The 17,618-nt window shown below is 44.3% G+C and overlaps 2 protein-coding genes across 3 annotated transcripts; one reads left to right on the plus strand and one right to left on the minus strand.

Moving 5' to 3' along the window:
* Positions 1–25: 25 nt before the first annotated feature.
* ubxn11 (UBX domain protein 11) lies at positions 26–5,727 on the plus strand. The gene is made up of 14 exons (XM_076737275.1): positions 26–205; positions 287–327; positions 2,073–2,189; positions 2,378–2,478; positions 2,561–2,612; positions 2,704–2,780; positions 2,865–2,961; positions 3,061–3,278; positions 3,360–3,437; positions 3,518–3,629; positions 3,729–3,832; positions 3,945–4,018; positions 5,223–5,372; positions 5,459–5,727. Exons 1-14 carry the CDS (start codon positions 135–137, stop codon positions 5,631–5,633), a joined length of 1,467 nt encoding a protein of 488 aa, XP_076593390.1. The 5' UTR covers positions 26–134; the 3' UTR covers positions 5,634–5,727.
* Positions 5,721–17,335, minus strand: cep85 (centrosomal protein 85). Of its 2 annotated transcripts, none has more exons than XM_076737273.1 (14): positions 17,116–17,335; positions 16,076–16,135; positions 15,843–15,974; positions 12,166–12,959; positions 10,800–10,930; positions 10,441–10,558; positions 10,124–10,309; positions 9,225–9,377; positions 8,978–9,132; positions 8,747–8,864; positions 8,319–8,369; positions 8,110–8,217; positions 7,758–8,001; positions 5,721–7,646 (listed from the first exon to the last, which is right to left on the minus strand). In XM_076737273.1, exons 2-14 carry the CDS (start codon positions 16,113–16,115, stop codon positions 7,483–7,485), a joined length of 2,394 nt encoding a protein of 797 aa, XP_076593388.1. In that variant the 5' UTR covers positions 16,116–16,135; positions 17,116–17,335; the 3' UTR covers positions 5,721–7,482. The 2 variants fall into 2 exon arrangements, with proteins under 2 accessions (XP_076593388.1, XP_076593389.1); XM_076737274.1 differs by lacking the exon at positions 17,116–17,335 and adding an exon at positions 16,397–16,501.
* Positions 17,336–17,618: the final 283 nt, after the last annotated feature.

Consider the following 17,618-nt stretch of genomic DNA (forward strand, 5'->3'; position numbering starts at 1 on the left):
AGCCTTTGCGTTACTAATGGTAACAGTTACCAAACAAAGTGAAACAATCAGCAGAGATGCCTCTGGACAGACCTACATCGAGGCCAGTGTGGGACATTTAGCTTCAGGAGTTTCTCCGTCCTGTCTCATGTAAAATGAGCTCAAATCTATCGATGCTGAAGAAAATGAGGCGCACTCCCCTGCAGGGCCCCCTGAACGAGCCCGGGTAGGTTTGTCTCTGGGAAATATCCAAGTGCGAACTCTCCTCTGCAGGGAACGTGTACATTCATTTGTCTCTGACCTGCAGGGGCAGACAAAAGGTGCCTTTCAGGAGGAATCTGTTAAAAGGTATGTCAGCATTAAACGTTATATTAAATTTAAAGGCGTCACACTGTGCTGACTGTCACTGAAACAGCAGCTGTGACCAGAGCTCAGACCCTTTCACTCAAGTGAAAGTGCTAAAAACCACACTGAAGAAATACTGCAATACAAGTGAAAGTTCTGCATTGAAAATGGCACTAAAGCACAGAAACAATAGCCCCTGTGACTGTTAGAAATCATTCGATTATTATTGCTCATCTTTTAATGTGTAAAGCATTTTACTGTTGGAGTTGGCTGAGGTGGAGATTTTTATCTGTTTTATACAAGGCTGCAACTAATGATTATTTTCATCATGGATTAAGCTGCTGATCCTATTGTTTGGTTTGGAAAACTGCAGACAATAGTAAAGAGTGATGCCTTCACTGTGTTCGTTTTGTTCAACTATTGGACAAATAAAAAAAAAAGAAAATAATGAGGGAAAAACAGTAAATCTTCCCATTTGACAAGCTGGAATCACGAGCAGTTACATTACATCCCATAGGTGCTCAATTGGATTTAGGCCAGGGGAACGTGTAGGCCAGTCAGTGGCATCAATGCCTTCCTTTGTCATCCAGGAACGACCTACACACTCTGCCCGCATGAGGCCGGGTATTGTCCTGCACCAGGAGGAACCCAGGGCCCACTGCACCAGCGTAAGGTCTGCCTCCCCAGACCATCACTGACCCACCGCCAAACGGGTCATGGTGGATGATGTTACAAGCAGCATAACGTTCAGCACAGCATCTCCAGACTCTTTGACGCCTGTCACATGTGCTCAGTGTGAACCTGCTCTCATCTGTGAAGAGAACGGGCTCCAGTGGCCGACCTGCCAATTCTGCTGTTCTCTGGCCAATCGAGCTGCATGGTGCTGGGCTGTGAGCACAGGTCCCACTTGAGGATGTCGGGCCCTCATGCCACCCTCATGGAGTCTGTTTCTGACAGTTTGGTCAGAAACATGCACACCAGTAGTCTGCTGGAGGTCATTTTACAGGGCCCGGGGAGTGCTCCTCCTGTTCCTCCTTGCACAAAGGAGCAGATATCAGTCCTGCTGCTGGGTTGATGCCATTCTACAGTATCTCCTCCATGCTCTCGAGACTGTGCTGGTTGACACAGCAAACCTTCTTGCGACGTATGGATGTGCCATCCTGGAGGAGCTGGACTACCTGTGCAACGACTGGGCTGCAGCCTCCTCATGCTACCAGTAGTGACAAGGACACTAACAGAAGTCAGAGAGGAATCAGTCAGGAAGGATCAGGAGAGAGCAGTTGTCTGTGGCCACCACATGTAAAACCATTCCTTCTTTGGGGGTTGGGTTGCTTTTGCCTCTCCATTGCACCTGTTATCACTTTCATTAGCACCACAGCAGGTGTAACTGAGTCACAATCACTTTGTGCTCATCATTGTGCTTCCTGAATGGGCAGATTGACATCCCTGAAGTTTAACTGACTTGGTGTTATACTGTGATGATTAAATGTTCCCTTAATTTGTCTGAGCAGCGTATGTTATATCTAAAGCCTCAATTAAATAATTTGAAGTCTGTTAAACAATATTTCCCTCTGTGTAGAGGAGGAAAGTATGAAAAGATAACACTCAAGTAAAGGACTGTACAAGTACCTTAAGTTTGTGCTTAATTACAAAGTTTAGTTAGACAAAACCTGACTTTCACTATGAATATCAAACTGCTCCAACAACTTTTTTAATCCCTTTTTTGACTATTTTCTGGGTTTCTTCAGAACTTCAGGCGGGATTGGCTGATGATGACGAATCCTCTGATCCACATCCTCCTCTGACCTCTGACCCTCCAACCAATCATGCCTCCACCTCAAAGTCTAAAGCTCCATTAAAAAAAGGTATAAGTTAGTGCAAAGTCTTTTTAATTCCAATGCCAAGTATATCTGCTTTTATTTACTGTCCAACAAACGTAAAATTTAATCTAAATCTGATCATATTTTAGTTTTTTGTTAATACACTATCAAAAAATATATACTTTTAAGAGTGAAAAGGATGCTGTGACGTCCTTTAATACTCTGATATTCAGGTGCTCCACCGAGTGACTTTGAGCTGATGTCTGCCATGATGCAGCGGGTCACCCTGCTGGAGAAAACAGTGAGGAGCCAAGCACGGGAGATTGAGAGCAAGGTGAACACACACCTCCTCCAGATGAACAGCAGAATTTAGCTTTCAGACATGTCAAACTCTCACTTTAAACTTTCTTCTAAAGGATAAAATGATTTCAGCTTTGGAGGACAAACTGAGGCCTCTGACAGAATCAGGTAACATCTAAAGACCTGAGTGGGACATCCTCCATGTATCTCTGGATAACAGAGTTTGATTGTGGTTGTGCCTTTCCTGTGTGGGCTTTAGCGAGCAGTGATCTGAGTGGCAGAGGGGATCTTGAGAGAAGGTGCCAACGACTGCAGAATCAAGTGTGTGAAATGGAGGTAGGTGGATTTAACGAAACATTTCATTCAGGTGTTTATGTTGCGGTTACACCACACTGGATTCTGCTGATCCCCATCTTGCAGAGCTTTCTGAGTGACTATGGTTTGATCTGGGTTGGAGATGGCGAGAGCGGTGAAAGTGAGCAGCCACATGACGTAGAGAGAGGCCTCCAGCAGACAGGTGCTTTCCATCCACCCTCTTCTTTAGCTTTCCCCGAAGACATTTACTGTATCTTTGCCTAAGATGATTCCTAACATGCTCTGTATCTTTGCCGTGCAGGCACCCCTGCGGCCAGGAGCTTCCACATGAACTTTGACCTCGTGCTGCAGAGGATCAGGGAGCTGAACGTCCTCGCAGGGGACGGCGAGTGTTTTGTCCGATCCACAGTGACGGGGGCACAGTTGGCAAAGAAGCGTCCCATTCACCTGAGCCTCTACAGCAACGGGATCGTCATGTTTGATGGTCCTTTCCGCTCCTATCAGGAGCACAGCACCCAGGTTTAGCTGACTGAAATTAGACAACATTAAATACTTTACAGTGGATTCTTTGGTGTTCAAACTGTCTTTCTTTCTTTGCAGCAGTGCATGCAAGATCTGATGGACGGGTATTTTCCCTCTGAGCTTCAAGACAGATTTCCAGATGGTGTGCCTTTTGAGGTTTGTTTCTGTTTGCCAATGAGAAAATGTAAAGGTGTGAAAAAAGGCAGCTTCGCTTCTTATTCTATTTTTTTGTGCAGGTTCATGACAGGCGAGGTGAGGAGTTCATCGTCAGGCTGCCGTGGAATAAATTCCCTGGCGAAGGGCAGAGTGTTCGTGGAGAGAAAACTGGCGTCAACATTCAGTTACCTGGTCTGTCCTGCAAGCATCACACCAACAAATGTCACGCCTTAGGTGGAAATCTTCAGTCTTCCTTGTCATCATCATTGTCATGCTTTCTTCTGGTCACAGGCACGAAGCTGAGCACAGATCAGTTCCTGAGCAGGTTACCGAAGGCGGTAGTAAAGGCTGGTCGAGTGATTGATATCAGGGACTCGCTGAGGGCTGCCCTGCAGGTGAGCAACTCCTGTTTAGCAGACAATCACTACGTGCTGTAGCGTTCCTGTCTGTGCTTGTCCTGAATGTACACTACAGCATGATTATTAGTTAACAAGCACTTTTCACTAGGGTTCATCTGGTGTCCAGAGCAGCAACTCAGTGATCCTCATAGACACACCGGCGCTGCAAGCGCTCAAAGAGAGGTATTAAGCATTTTTGTGAGCACATTTCTGATGCTTATACTGACACATAGGTGAGTTCAGGTACTGTGGGACACATTTTGACAGATGCTCCAGTAGACTTATAAAGAATAAAACCCGCTCCACTGATGTTAGTATAAATCATTTTAGGTCTTATTACATTTTTTATGTTGGAATGAAATGGCAATTTTTTAGAAGCTACACCTCAGACACTTAACCATGACCCTCTCTCTCACTCAGGCAGCATGATCAGGTCATGTGGGACAGCTGGTTTGGTCAAGTGTGACAGTCTTTGTTAGATTATGTGAATACAAAACCTTTTATTAAACAAGAAACAACTAATAATGGAATCAGGTGTCAGGCGTGACTTACAAGCATTGTGATAACAGTTAATTATATGATTTTTGTTTTGCATAAATAAATTAGAAAATGCTGTCCCACTTTACCTGAACAGTGAAACAGGAAGTTTTTTTGTGTGTGTGTAACAATCAGAGGTTAAACCACTTTATTATGATCCATTGGTACCAATTGTTTGCTGCCTTATGTTATAAGCAGAACTTACCATGTGTTTGCACTGGACAGACTTCCTGTTCGGACAGGCCACACCTACTGTGATGTCAGACCAATCAAAGCATTGAAGCAACAATTCATGATCAGTTTTGGTGATTGGCTGTTGATTTTGCGCATATCAAATCATTACAATGCACACTTGTCCCACTTTACCTGATGTCCCACATTAGCTGAACTCACTTCCCAGTGGTGGTGGGTCATGACAAACACCATTCATATCCAGAGAAATGTGTTTTAAATCATGGTCATGAAAAATATTGCATTTTGTGTTTTAAAAATGAGTGTAAGATTAAGATGTCACATAGAAAATCATTATCCAGCTTTACAACCATGTAGATATTAGAAGGGAAAACAGGGTTTATGGGGTTAAAGGAACTGCTCCATCCACAGACACACGACATGATGTAAAGGCTGATTAAAATGCTGTGGCTGCAGCGGCTGATTGTCGAGATCGTGGAGATTAGTGTATTCGCTGGTCTGAAAAAATAGGGCAGGTCACCATGGACAGACAGCACTTGTTAGCTCATGATGGGAACTAGGATTCAGATGTGTGACCTCTTAAAGGAGTCTCAGCCAGTCTGTCTGTGCCTCCGTCATTATCATTCTGTCACGTGTATTTGAATTGTTTGCCTTTCAGACTGCAGACGTTCAGCCCTGACCGGCCTGCGTCTGCTCAGGATGTTATCACGCTCAAGGTGAAGTCAGAAGATGGGAGCCATACGTTCATTTTGAAAATGTGCTCCTCAGAAACAATCGGCCACATGCGGCAGTATCTGGACAAACACAGGTGAGACCACGTCCTCCTGCGTGGACAAAGTGTCTCTCTGTCTTTGCAACATGTGACACAGGCTGCTTGCACTTCTTGAATTACAGAGGGGGTGGTCTCCCTGGTTATGACATCATCAGTGCGTACCCTCAGTGCTGCTATGACGACAGCTGCCAGACGCTCCAATCATGTGGACTCACCACCAACGCCACTCTGCTGCTGCGAAAGAGGCAACGCCCTCTTTCACCGAATGAGGTCCATGAAATGAACAAAACATATTAAACCTGAGCATCCGTAGTTATAGAAAACTGGTACACATGATGGATGAAAATACAGCAATTAACAATCCAAATGGAATAAAATGTGAATACATGAAAACAAAATGTTGAAAATCTTTATTTCTAAAATATGCAAATACAAACAAGGACAAAAGTATGAAAATATAAACATCTTTTTCCCTTTTGCAAAAACATTTGAGATGTTAAGGCATGCGGAGCCTGACTTTCCAAAGATAAATCTTGTGCTAATTGAGTTGTTAAAAAGGTCCCATGAAATGAAAAATGGCTTCTGTGTCCCTGTGTGTTGTCCTGTACAATTTTTGGCAAAAAAAAGGAAAAAAAATGTTGCATATTTTTATTATATAATCCCTTTCTCCTCCTGTAAAGTGGCAAGTTATTTTAAATGGCTTATCCTGCACTCAGGGCAAATAGAAAATTCCATCCAGTACCATGTGATTGATAAGTTCAGGGTGATCCAGCCAACCCCTCCCATCATCATCATCATGTGGGATCAAAACGTCCTCCATCCACCTGAAGAAGGTGAAGGATCCTCAATGACTGCTGCCAATCTTTGTCCCCCCTGACACTAAATCCAACATCTCATCTTAAATGACACACGTCAAACCACAGGACTTCTATCTAAAAAGCCACTTCATGGGACCTTTACATGTTGTGGATGCCAAGTTCACTCAAACACATCAGCACATTGTTACAGCAACACATTAAAAGGACTCACTGAGTTGTCAATGCAGACAAAGAAAATAAATAATACTGGAGATCAATACTGTCGAATGCCAGTCAGCCATTATCAACCTGAAATGTACAGTATACTGTTACTCATGTACAGGAGCAGATTCTACAAACAAACATCACACAGACTGAAGAGTTTCAGCCAGCTTCATTTATCTAACAGGAACCGAAAAAAAACAGTGTAAGGGGCCTCCACGAGCTCCGTGACGTGGCCCAAAGTTATCTGCTACATTCAGAGTCAGGGAATGTATTGACTATCCTACTGGTTGATACACTGAGAAAAAGATTATATTGGAAGAGTCAGCTGTGAACAGCCCTTTGCGGTTGGTCTAAAAATGAATTAGCATTGTGGTTGCAAACGTGACAGAAAGGCACATGGTTGGTATTCATTCAGAACAAGGCCTGCAGCACAAACATTCACAGACTTGCACAACTGCTTCGACCAGAGTTTCTTTGGTAGTAAAACTGTTGGAGGCCTGTTGGTGTGAGAAGCTGATTTGGTATTAAACCCTTCGGCTGTCAAGTCTCATACCTCACAGCGCAGTCTGACGTTACCGTGTTCACCATTTTAAATAATGGCGTGTTCGTAACATTTTCCTTGTGAATTCAGAAATAGTAAAATAGTTTCAGTTGATTGTCAACCACTTCTTCAATAACTCCCCTCAGAGGGAAATTAAAATTTCAATAAATTACATTTGTGGGACCTTCTACACAAATACTTATCCACGAGAGTGGAACAAAAAGTATAAGACTGTTAGCTGACAGTATCATGTCATCATTATAAAAAAACACACGCACACACGCACACACAATGCTTAAGGATCAAGTATTAGAGGTAAGTTATTTTCTGTTAGCCCTTGGACTGAAATAGATGAACTCACCGGGGGGGTGGGGGGGGTTCTGAGCTACAGGCAGGCTCGAGAATCGACGTACAGTCAGTCGAGAGAAGGAGAAGCTAAACCATTTGGGCTTTCCTCTGTCCTCATTTAAAGAAAATTAAAATCCAGTCCTCTTTCTGACATTCAGTGAGTGAAAGATGAGCCCGTTTTAGATGCGTCAGAGGTGAAGTGGGGCAAGTTTTTTCCATCACCTGGGTGCCAAGGTTACTGGGTGATGCAGTTGTCTCCCATGTCCTGCGCGTAACGGTCCAGTATTACGTTGCGCAGTTCCTCGACGTCTCGACGGAGCTGTTGAGCTTCAACCAGCTTCTTCTGCAGCACCTCCGGGCTCATCCAGTCCTCTGCCTGCTCCGACACCGGCGGGGGTGCTGGAGGAACAAGTCACCACTCAGATTCACGTTGTGCAAACAATTTATTCCACTGAAAAGAGCTGGCTCAATTTTCAAAAACAGAGAGAGTGAAACTTGAGCAGTGCTTACATGTGAGGCCGAGCAGCAGGGAGAGGTTGGGGTCTTGTCCCTGAGCTCTCTGGGTCAGAATGCTGCACAGGGACCGCAGGTCACTGAGGCAGGAAGCGATCTCCACATGTAACCTTTGTGTAAGGCGAGCTCCAGCTGGCTGCAGGGCAGAGGAGGCCTGGCTAGTGCTCCTCTGCTCTGGATCGCTCATTTGCTCCTGCAGGTTCAGATTCTGCTCCATCAGTTCCTGGTTCTGGGACGACAGCTGAAACGCAGTCAGCAACAGCGTTATCCAACCAATCGAAGCATCAGGTTTATTGAGGACTCACAGGTTCTCTGCATATCATATGAAGACACATCGTTTCTTTCTCACCTCCTTCATGGCTGTGTGGAGCTCAAACATATTCTGCTCTTTGGCCAGCACCTCTTCTCTGAGAGCTTGAGAGCTGCTCTCTTCCTGAGATATCTGCTCCTCCAAAGCCTGTAGACACGAACAACGAATGACTCCCAAATGTTAAGAGATGATAAAATCAGGAGAGTAACCTCACAAATTGCTGAGACTCATAATGAAGAGATAAACACCTGGATCTGAGAGCCGAGCTGTTCCATCATTCGGTGCTGCTTCTCAATGACCTGCAAGGGATGAACTGAGCTTTAAAACAACAACTCTGAGCAACAATGGAGTAATCCTCCTTTAATTTACACATTAATTTGCATCTTTTTCCTGGCTGTTCTATGGAACTGGGAAGTGTTTTCATTGCAGATGAAGCAAAGAGCAGCAATGCAAGCATGGTAAACATTAGAGAGAAGAGTAGCCGCGCTCTTCAAAACAAACCAGACTGATAAATGTTAGACAAAGATAATGCATTTAGTGACAGTTTTGTCTTAACCTGAATTGATCAAATTTCCTTGTACACCCAGTGAACTTCATGAATTAAAACAGCCCGAGGACTTTTCAAAGAAAAGCTGTCCCACGAGTATTTCAAGTGCCCAGATGAACTTCAACAGACCTTCTTCAGTCTCTGCTGCTCCTCCCTCAGAGTGTTGTTCTCTCCTCTGAGCTTCTCGATATCCAGGGAAGGCAGTCTGGCTCCATCCTCAAGGCCCTGCTGTACCCGCTGCTGCATGCTGATGAAGACAAAAATAAAACAGAGCACACATTATGCAGAGTACTGACTGTCTGAATTAACGTGGCCCTCTGAGAAGACGGCACATTGCTGTCGGACTGTGCGTGTGCATACTCTGTAATGGTGGTCAGCAGGTCTCTCTCCCTGCGCTTCTGTTCTTCCAGATGTGCGTCTTTCTCCCGTAGCTGTGAGTGTGTCGTCTCCAGGCAGACCTCCAATTCTCCGACTCTCTCTTGGAGCTGAGCCACCTGCTGTTCAGCCTCGAGAAGCTGAAGTAAAACACATGACACGTGTCCAGGTTTAATCATTTACACATGTAAATCAGAGCAGGCGCTGCAAGGCTGGATCAAACTGTCCTCACCTGCTTGTTCTGGCTCTGGTAGTCCTCCAAGGTGGGCAGGTCAGCTAGATAGCGCTCCAGAGTCTCAATGCGCTGCTGGTTCTCCCTCTTCAGCTCAGACTCCTTCTGACACTTCTTCTTCAGGTTGTTGATGTGCTTGTCTCGACTGCGAATCTACACAAACATGAAAATGTGGTGAGTGGGAGAATGTGCTCACAAAGGAACAAGCAATAGGCGCTACACCCATTCATAACTCACAAGAGCATGTGACAAACTGTTCCTACAAACACCATCACATCAGCCTCAGAAGCTGCTTTAGCACCTTTCCCTCATCAGTCTATATGAAAATGAATGAGTGAACTTGTTAACCCTACAGTTATTTGCAGCCTGTTCATGCCCTGAGCTTAACAGAGATTTTATCTAAGAAAAGAAAAAACTTTATTAATCCCACGCCAGGAAATTAAATTGTTGCAGCCAGCAAAGAATGAAAGAGAGGAATAGAGAGATTAAAAAGACAATAAAAAGGATACAGAATAAAAAATAAAATCAACTATATATATATATATATATATGTACACACACACACACACACACACACAAACACACATTATATACAAGAGTATAAGAATACTGTTGCCAGTCAACTGCATCTTAGCCACGGTGGGGAGAGAAAGCTTCCTGTAAAGTGCTTTGTTTCTATAACATCAGCCATCTGGAACTGCGGTGGCAGGAAACAAACACAAAGTGCAGAAATATAAACGCAGTTCTCAACCACTTAATGCCACTAAAATAGAAGAAACGTGAACTATTTGTGAACACGTATATCATCCATTTACTCTCCTTAGCGTTATTCATCTTTTCATGTTACTCGTTTGCTTGCGACACTGCATGTAAGGAAGTTGTATTAGGCAAACACTAACCCTCTCTTCCTGTTTCTTCATCTCCTCCGCGTGTCTCTCACAGGTCTCCTTCAGGCTGTCAGTGAGTCGGCGTGTCTCCGCCTCAACTGCCCCCAGCCTGCGCTCTGCCTCTGCTTTTTCCAGGGCAGCACAGTCGGCGCGCTCAGTAAACTGTGCCCTCAGGAACACGTTCTCCCTCTGAGCCTCCTGTAAAAGCCACCATGTGATATGAAGGTTTTAACGAAGGCCCTCGTGGGTGAATAGTTTCTAAGGAGGATGACAGTGTAACACTGGGTTCTCTGTGTTGTTTGAAGGGGCCTGTGCATGTGTTCACCAACCTGTAGCCGCAGCATGCACATATCCCCATAAGAAGCTCCCCTGCCCAGGAGGGCTCCATGGACTTGCAGCTCACTTTCCCTCAGACGCTGCTCCAACTGGGTCATGTGCTGCTTTTGTCTGCGTCACAACCAGCCCCAGCCATCATCATCAACACAAGAACAACAATAAAGTCAGGAACATTGTAGAAAAACAACCTGATAGCACCCTGGGTTAAGAGATGAACATAAATACTACATGTCTGTTGCATTTTATCAAATCCTTTAAGCAGACTCCTTAACTCCTTAATACCACAGTATCAACATAAACTGTATCACAAAGCATTAAGAACATGAGCAGTAAAATTATTGGAAACACTTGCCTCTCAATGATTAGCTCCTTCTCCTTTAGCAAACTCTCACTGGCTTTGACCAGAGCATCCCACTTGCCAGACTCCGAATGAGTGGGCGTTGAGTACATAGACGGGTACTGACCCACTCCAGCACTCATCAACTGTAACAAAAAGAAAGAAACCGTCAGACAGTTCGAGCTGCAGCATGAGGGGAAAATACGCTACGGTGATGAGAGGATTTTAACCCTGGAAATAAAGCTGTGAATACTGCTGACATCATCCCATTTTGTCTCAGCACAGTATAGATATAGTTCACACACACACACACACACACACACACACACACACACACATGTGTTGACAGAAACAGAAAAGCAGTAGTACAAAACACAATGCAAACAGCTCAGGAACTACTGTTAGCTTGACCTGACACCTGACCTAATTATTCTTATAGCACAGCAGTCACCTGACAGAAGAGTTAGCAGACTGTCTGAAAACAACTCGGTCAGTGTCAAACGATCATCACAAAAGAAAAATAAAACTTGGTGACTTCAAGCTGTGCCAATCTCTCTCTTTAGAATAGAATGTAATTCCACCTCACTGACTATTTAAAGTCTTTCTTCCAACACACACTGAACGCACTGCCAAATGGCAGAGTATTCTGGTGCCCTGAAGAATACATTCAGCACCATGAATGAGTGACTGCATGAATGAATGAATGGATGGATGAATGGATTCTCCCCTCAAATCACAGCTTTGACAGCTAATCATTCAGCTAATGAGGCAATGTTTGAATGATCATTTTCAATTCAACGGCATGAAATTCTACAATTTCTTCACACAGGAAAAACCCCTATGAGTCTAACTGGATTTGCATTTCACTCTTCTGCCCAGTCTCAGCTGTTGTGCAACAGCTTTTAACCATTTCAACAGCTTTTTACAGGCTGCAAAAGGGCAGCTGTGACGTGCTGTGTAGAGTTGATCAAGCATAGGATTTTCTGAAATAAACATGTAATAAAATTTACCTTTTTTTTAATAAACCTGACAACAGACAACAGAAAACCCGCTGAAGCTCTCGTGATTTTGATTGTGCTGATTGACTTGACAGGTCCTGCTATAAAATAGGACAGGGCGTCTGTATGGCTTCAGGCTTTATTCAGTGGAACATTATTTTGCCAATGTTGACCTGTTTATGTGTCAGGAACCAAATTTCAAATGTCCACAACAGACCCACATATCTACTCCAAAGGCCTCTACCCTATCAAGTAGTTTTCCAGCAGTCAAAGGAAGAAAAGAACAAACTACAAAAAAAAAAAAACCAAACACTCCACACCCCCAGGTCTGTGTTTCTTTACCTCTAGTGTAGTGCAATTTTCTTTTTAGAATAAATACTTACCTGCATTTGTTCCACTTGCAGGCGCAAACTCTCCAGTTGCTGCTTATGTTGCTGTTGCTGTTGCCAGCTGGACATTTCACTACATCTGTCCTGCCGCAATGTCTCATAACCCTTGGAGCCTGCATGCTCCCTCAGCAGAGTCTGTGTCTGCAGGCTGAGAGGGTTTGCATAAACTCCAGGGGATCCGGCTGCACCAGGCTGACTGCCCCTCTGATTAGAGGTTTCTGCTGTGCCGGGAACTCCGGGCCTGGCTTCAGGAAGAACTTTATAGCTGTGCTCCATGCCTCCTCTGTAGGCCTCAGACACACAGTCTGAGGTGTCTCTAATCCCGGCAGCCTGTAATCGGAGTCTGACATCAGGGCATAACCCCCCAAGCAGGGCTGACTGATTTAGCGTAGGCTCCACAGCAGGAGTGTCAAACCTCTGGCCCTCATCCACCCGTGTGTGATCCGAGGGGAAGAGCGAGTGGTCCAGCCCATTGACAAGGCTGCGGTAGCGGCTCAAGCAGTCTGGCTTTGGCCCTCCAAGGTCACCTCCGACACCGGCCTGAGCATCCAAGTTGGGTGAGGATGCTGATTTGGAGAGAGAGGAAGACTTGGAGGTGGAGCCACTTGGGGTTCTGGAGCCAGAAGAAGACCTGTGACCCTCAGCGGAGGACAGGGAATCTTCCTGGACACAGGACTGGGGCTTTGAGGCCGGGGCTCCGGCCGTGGATGGCATGACATGTGCAGTTGGTATGGGGATCTGACTGCGGATGGGTTGGAAAGGGGGGCTGCTGCTGGAACTGCAGAAGTCTGTAAAGAATAAAAGAAGAAATAATCATTAGAAATTGCATCCAGCATCATTCTCTCACAATTCAACATACAGACAGACCTTGTTAAATCAGTGCAGAACATCTAGAGCAATACTGCAGGCCATTTTCTCTATTTTCAGTCAGTGATGTAAAGTAGATGCAGCAGGGTTTATGGGTGGCCTACTTTGATGATGAGGTGTCACCACTGAAAGAATTAACTGGCTCTGTCTGACTCAACCGAGGGAATAAGCTTATAATAGACTTAAAGCAATGCACAGAATAAACGCTCTGGATTACTTGATTAACAAAAACAATATGTTGCTGTTTTGCATTGATAAAGCATGTGTTGGTTGCCATGACACTGAGTCCACATGTAAGACAATTATTCTGTTACTGAAGAAGTGCTGACTAAAAGAGCTTCCTTTTTAAGTAGCAGAAAGCCTTGTAATTATTCCCTTAACAACATACAAAGATAAGCACCCTCAGAATACTGTGCAGAGTACACACCCAGACCACTCCATTAAAACATGCACAAATATGTGAACTGTCTTCATTTGGAAACCACAGAGATCGCATTCAGCACAGCAAAAGATCACTCCAACCAGCTGAGAGAGATGTCCACAAGCCCAAACACAATCCACAGTTGCATAACTCCGATTTCAACAGCATAACAAACCTGAGAGACCTGCTGAAGTCTGGAAATCTGGCATTCACTCCAACGCAACAAACATGTTATTAGCTGTGGCATTTTTTTCTAAAGCTGAACTGAGGTGAGCTGAGCAGCAGAGAGCTTTAAATCAACACAATCCATCCTCTGCATTTCTGGACTGTAACAAGTCAACCTCTGAAGTTAAGACTGACAGCGTCGCAGCAGGCAAGCCCTGTGACCAAAGCAGTATTGTCCTCCGACAGCCAAACCAGGCAGTATCAAGCTCTGAGCAAACACACACAAACAGGCATACACAGGAAAGGTTAGGGGTATTTATAGCCCACCTCTCAAGTTACAGAGTGATCTGTGGGTGCCGCTTATTTAAGCACCTTGCCTCCTCCCACCGTAACACACATCACATTCACGTGTACATCCAAAGTCAAAGACTGAACGGTCTGCTCAGTTTAAAGCACAACTTTGTTCAACTAGAAACTCTTCACAAAATAACAATTAGCAAAAAGGCAAGAATATTGTGGAAACAACATCAAGCTTTCAGGAAGGCAGAACTTCAAATATGACAGAAGCCTCGAGGCTCCACTGATTCATGGCTAGAACAAGTCTTAACTACTCTGTATGAAGAACTTTTGCTAGATATTTGCTCGACAGACATTCCTGCCTTTGGAAAGTATATATCATAATGTCAATGACCTGCAGTGGCAAGCAACTTTTTCTTTTTTAAAAAGTCTGGTATTCTAAAGCCAGTTAATTTACACCCCAAGTATGCAACACAGTACTGTATTATTGTGGCTAAATTTGGGGCCAATTGTCATGTTGCTTGGCACTGCTGTCAGCTTAAGTGCCAGGACAAAGCTGTACAAGCACCAGCAGCATGCTCAACAGATGGAACATAAACTCGTCAGGCCCGTAAGGAGTAGTTGCATGTTGTCTTACAGATCCTGAGATAACACTGGACACCTCAGGATGAAGCACATTCAATTATCTGGAAGATGCAGAAGATACATATCTACTAACATTACAAACTGTTATCAACACCTTCCCTTTCAGGTTTAGTGAGGTTTATCTGGTGGTTGCACAGGTGACAGACAAGGGATGTGCTGAGGTCTGTCAATTCACCAAAGTGATCAGCAAAGCTCTGAAACACACATCAATTTATGCAGGAAACTGACTCATAAAATGTATAAACTGGACCCATATACTTTTTCTGTTGCACAACTATTCAAAGTGATTATTGGTCGTGTCACCCAAGAGATTTTTACCCATAGATCCACTGCTATGCTTGACAATTGGTATCCTTGGGATGACTTCAGGGAAGCCAACATTCATATATGTAACCAGATGTATGACGCAAAGACTGTTGACCTGTTTGCAGCCGTTATAAAACATTTCCAACAGGGAACCCTGCCATGAATACCAGCTTTGTTCAGCTCAAACCCTACAGTGTTGATACACTTTTGATAATTTTCCAGTCTATTATTTTGTGGTGCTTCCTGTTGCACATGGGACCATCCACCCCAGCTGGCCAGCCATTACTGATAGTGCGTGTCTGTTTTTTTTTCCACTCAGTGCATGGATGTATAAATATAGCCACACACACACACACACACACACACCCTCTCCGGTGAGATTTCCCGTTCTCCAGATGGATATTCCCATTTTATATTACGCTAATATTAAAAAAAAATAATAAACTCTTTGGATGTGACATTTCGCTCCACAGGCACGGTCCACGTCCATTTAGCAGTCCAGTCCCGGCACCCCATCCTCCCAATTAACCTTAACGCCAGAGCAGTGCTACTGAGCCTTGGGGCACTTTTGTCTGGGACTTAAATCTGCCTCCGCAAATCTCCTGAGCATCCACAGTGGATCATGAACATTTTTCTCACTCTATTAATAGCCTAAGAAACAACAACACAAATGTGAAGTCAAAGTCTTGTCAGCCTCAGCCTCAAGTCTGACGGCCTTGCATGACTGATCTCGACTTTCAAGTCAGCTTGAACACCCATTTGATCAGTAATGGTAACCAACCATGTAGTGCAACACAGACATCCTGTAAAGTACATGTACGCAGCTGACAATTTTCCAAAGAAATAAAAAACAGCCACCACTAAAGCACCAAACTTTATAGAGAGCAAGCTGGAGCTCGATCACTGACAGACAGACTTCAAAACAATGTTACATGATACAGACAGGGGAAGAACAAGCAAAAGTCATCACCTTCTGTGCTGTCAGATGCTGAGGTGCCAAGACCAGTGTCCCCACTGTCCGATGTTCCAGGCCGGCGGCCAAAACGGCTTTGGAACTTCTCGGACACAGCTGGTGTCTGCCACTCCATATCAGCAAACCGAGCTGAGCATTTGTGAAACAGGACAATGGAACAGAGGAGTTTATCAACACAGGCTGAACAGACACACAGTTGACCACATTTTGACTGCACACTGTCAACTTACCTGCTGGTTTGGATTCAATATATCTCTGTGAGGTTGTCATTCCATACAAGACAATGTCACCTGATTGAGGAAGAGGTTACATTATCATACAGTAAACACACTGAAAAGATAGTTTAGGATTGTTTAGGTTTAAATCCCACTCACATCTACTTAACAAAAGTTATCACTGGCTAAATTCTTGGAATACCTTAATAATGCGGATTAGTTGGTTAAGTTTACTTAATGAGCAAATATGTGAGAACCAATTCCTAAAATGAAGTTAATTTAGAAAACAGTGAAAGATGACAGTAAGTAGGTGTTAGCGATGAACCACAGACTGACCAAAAGCTCCTTTCTTGCATGCTGTGCATATTTTGAACCGAGTACAAGGCCTGCGACTGAACAGCTGTTAGCGACTGACTGATTTGTTCACCTATCAAACTCATCTGCACCTCAACGTGCCAGAAACAACCTCGACATACTTTTCTGGGTAGCAACAAAAATAACAACACGAGCACATGTCTTAGCGTTACATAATCTGTTACACAAACATTTCTATCCCTAAGAGGCTACAGGAAGTTGTACACTATTATATTGGGATTGCTGATGGGTTCGAGCAGTCTAAGATGCAGCCTGGCTGCTACAAACTAATCCTCTTCACTAGCTAATTCATGAAGGAAATGACTCGCTAACACTGAACCAGCCAAGGCAAGCTATCAGCTAAACGTGACTAATCGCTAAATTGGATTTGTTAAAATTCTACGATGCTAGCTCAATGCGACAGTCATAGCTACCAAAGTCCAGCCTGTTTTGAAGCGAGAGTTTATTCAAGATTTCCCGTCCATAACGTTGAATTTTGTGGTCCTGCGATGCGCTGCACCGTTAACCATTTTAGCTAATCCGTGACAAATCCGTTTCCGTCTAACGAGCTAGCTAACCGCTAACACAACGCTGCCGTTTGCTTAGCTGACGTTAGTTCAGTTAACATTGACGTTACAAATCTGAGTTTTCGCGGATACGTTACAGTAGTTCAGGCAGCTATGACAAAAGGGATATTTTACCTTTCGCTTCACATATACACAGAAAGCAGGAACAAATCTCGGTTTGAGGCTGGCAACCGTAGCCGAATCTCTACCATCCGCTGCTGCTGTTGTTCCGCTAGCCAACTGAACAGATCCACTCTGATGGCAGACGGCCCATCAGAGACACAATGGCCGCTTGTTTAAGATCACAGCGCCGCCCGTTGAACGACAACGCTTCGTGTACTCCGAGAAACCGTTTGTGGGTTTCCTGCCTGCAACGTGCAAGAGTCCGTAGAGGTTATATTTGCAGACCGCATTTTAAAAAGCAAGAGAGGAGTGTCATCAAAGCTCTTCTTGAATTACTGTTGTTGATTTTACAACCAAAAATGACTGTATCACTCTGCCGTATGACCAAAAACCTCTACAGGTAAACAAAACGAACGAAACTAACCAAGATGCGTTGAGAGGACTGGAATAACCTAGAAAATAAGACACTTGCAAGTGCTCCAACCTATTAAACAGCTTTGAAGTGCAGCAACATA

The sequence above is a fragment of the Chaetodon auriga genome, chromosome 8, assembly GCF_051107435.1.
Source record: "Chaetodon auriga isolate fChaAug3 chromosome 8, fChaAug3.hap1, whole genome shotgun sequence".
Classification (NCBI taxonomy): Eukaryota; Metazoa; Chordata; class Actinopteri; order Chaetodontiformes; family Chaetodontidae; genus Chaetodon; species Chaetodon auriga.

Coding starts and splice junctions, on each gene's coding strand:
- ubxn11 (XM_076737275.1), top strand. CDS start 135: ATGAGCTCAAATCTATCGATGCTGAAGAAAATGAGGCGCACTCCCCTG. Junction 2,190..2,377: donor TAAAGCTCCATTAAAAAAAG/GTATAAGTTAGT, acceptor TCTGATATTCAG/GTGCTCCACCGAGTGACTTT. Junction 4,019..5,222: donor CTGCAAGCGCTCAAAGAGAG/GTATTAAGCATT, acceptor TTTGCCTTTCAG/ACTGCAGACGTTCAGCCCTG.
- cep85 (XM_076737273.1), bottom strand. CDS start 16,115: ATGACAACCTCACAGAGATATATTGAATCCAAACCAGCAG. Junction 8,218..8,318: donor AGCTCGGCTCTCAGATCCAG/GTGTTTATCTCT, acceptor TCGTGTCTACAG/GCTTTGGAGGAGCAGATATC. Junction 7,647..7,757: donor CCTGCTGCTCGGCCTCACAT/GTAAGCACTGCT, acceptor TTGTTCCTCCAG/CACCCCCGCCGGTGTCGGAG.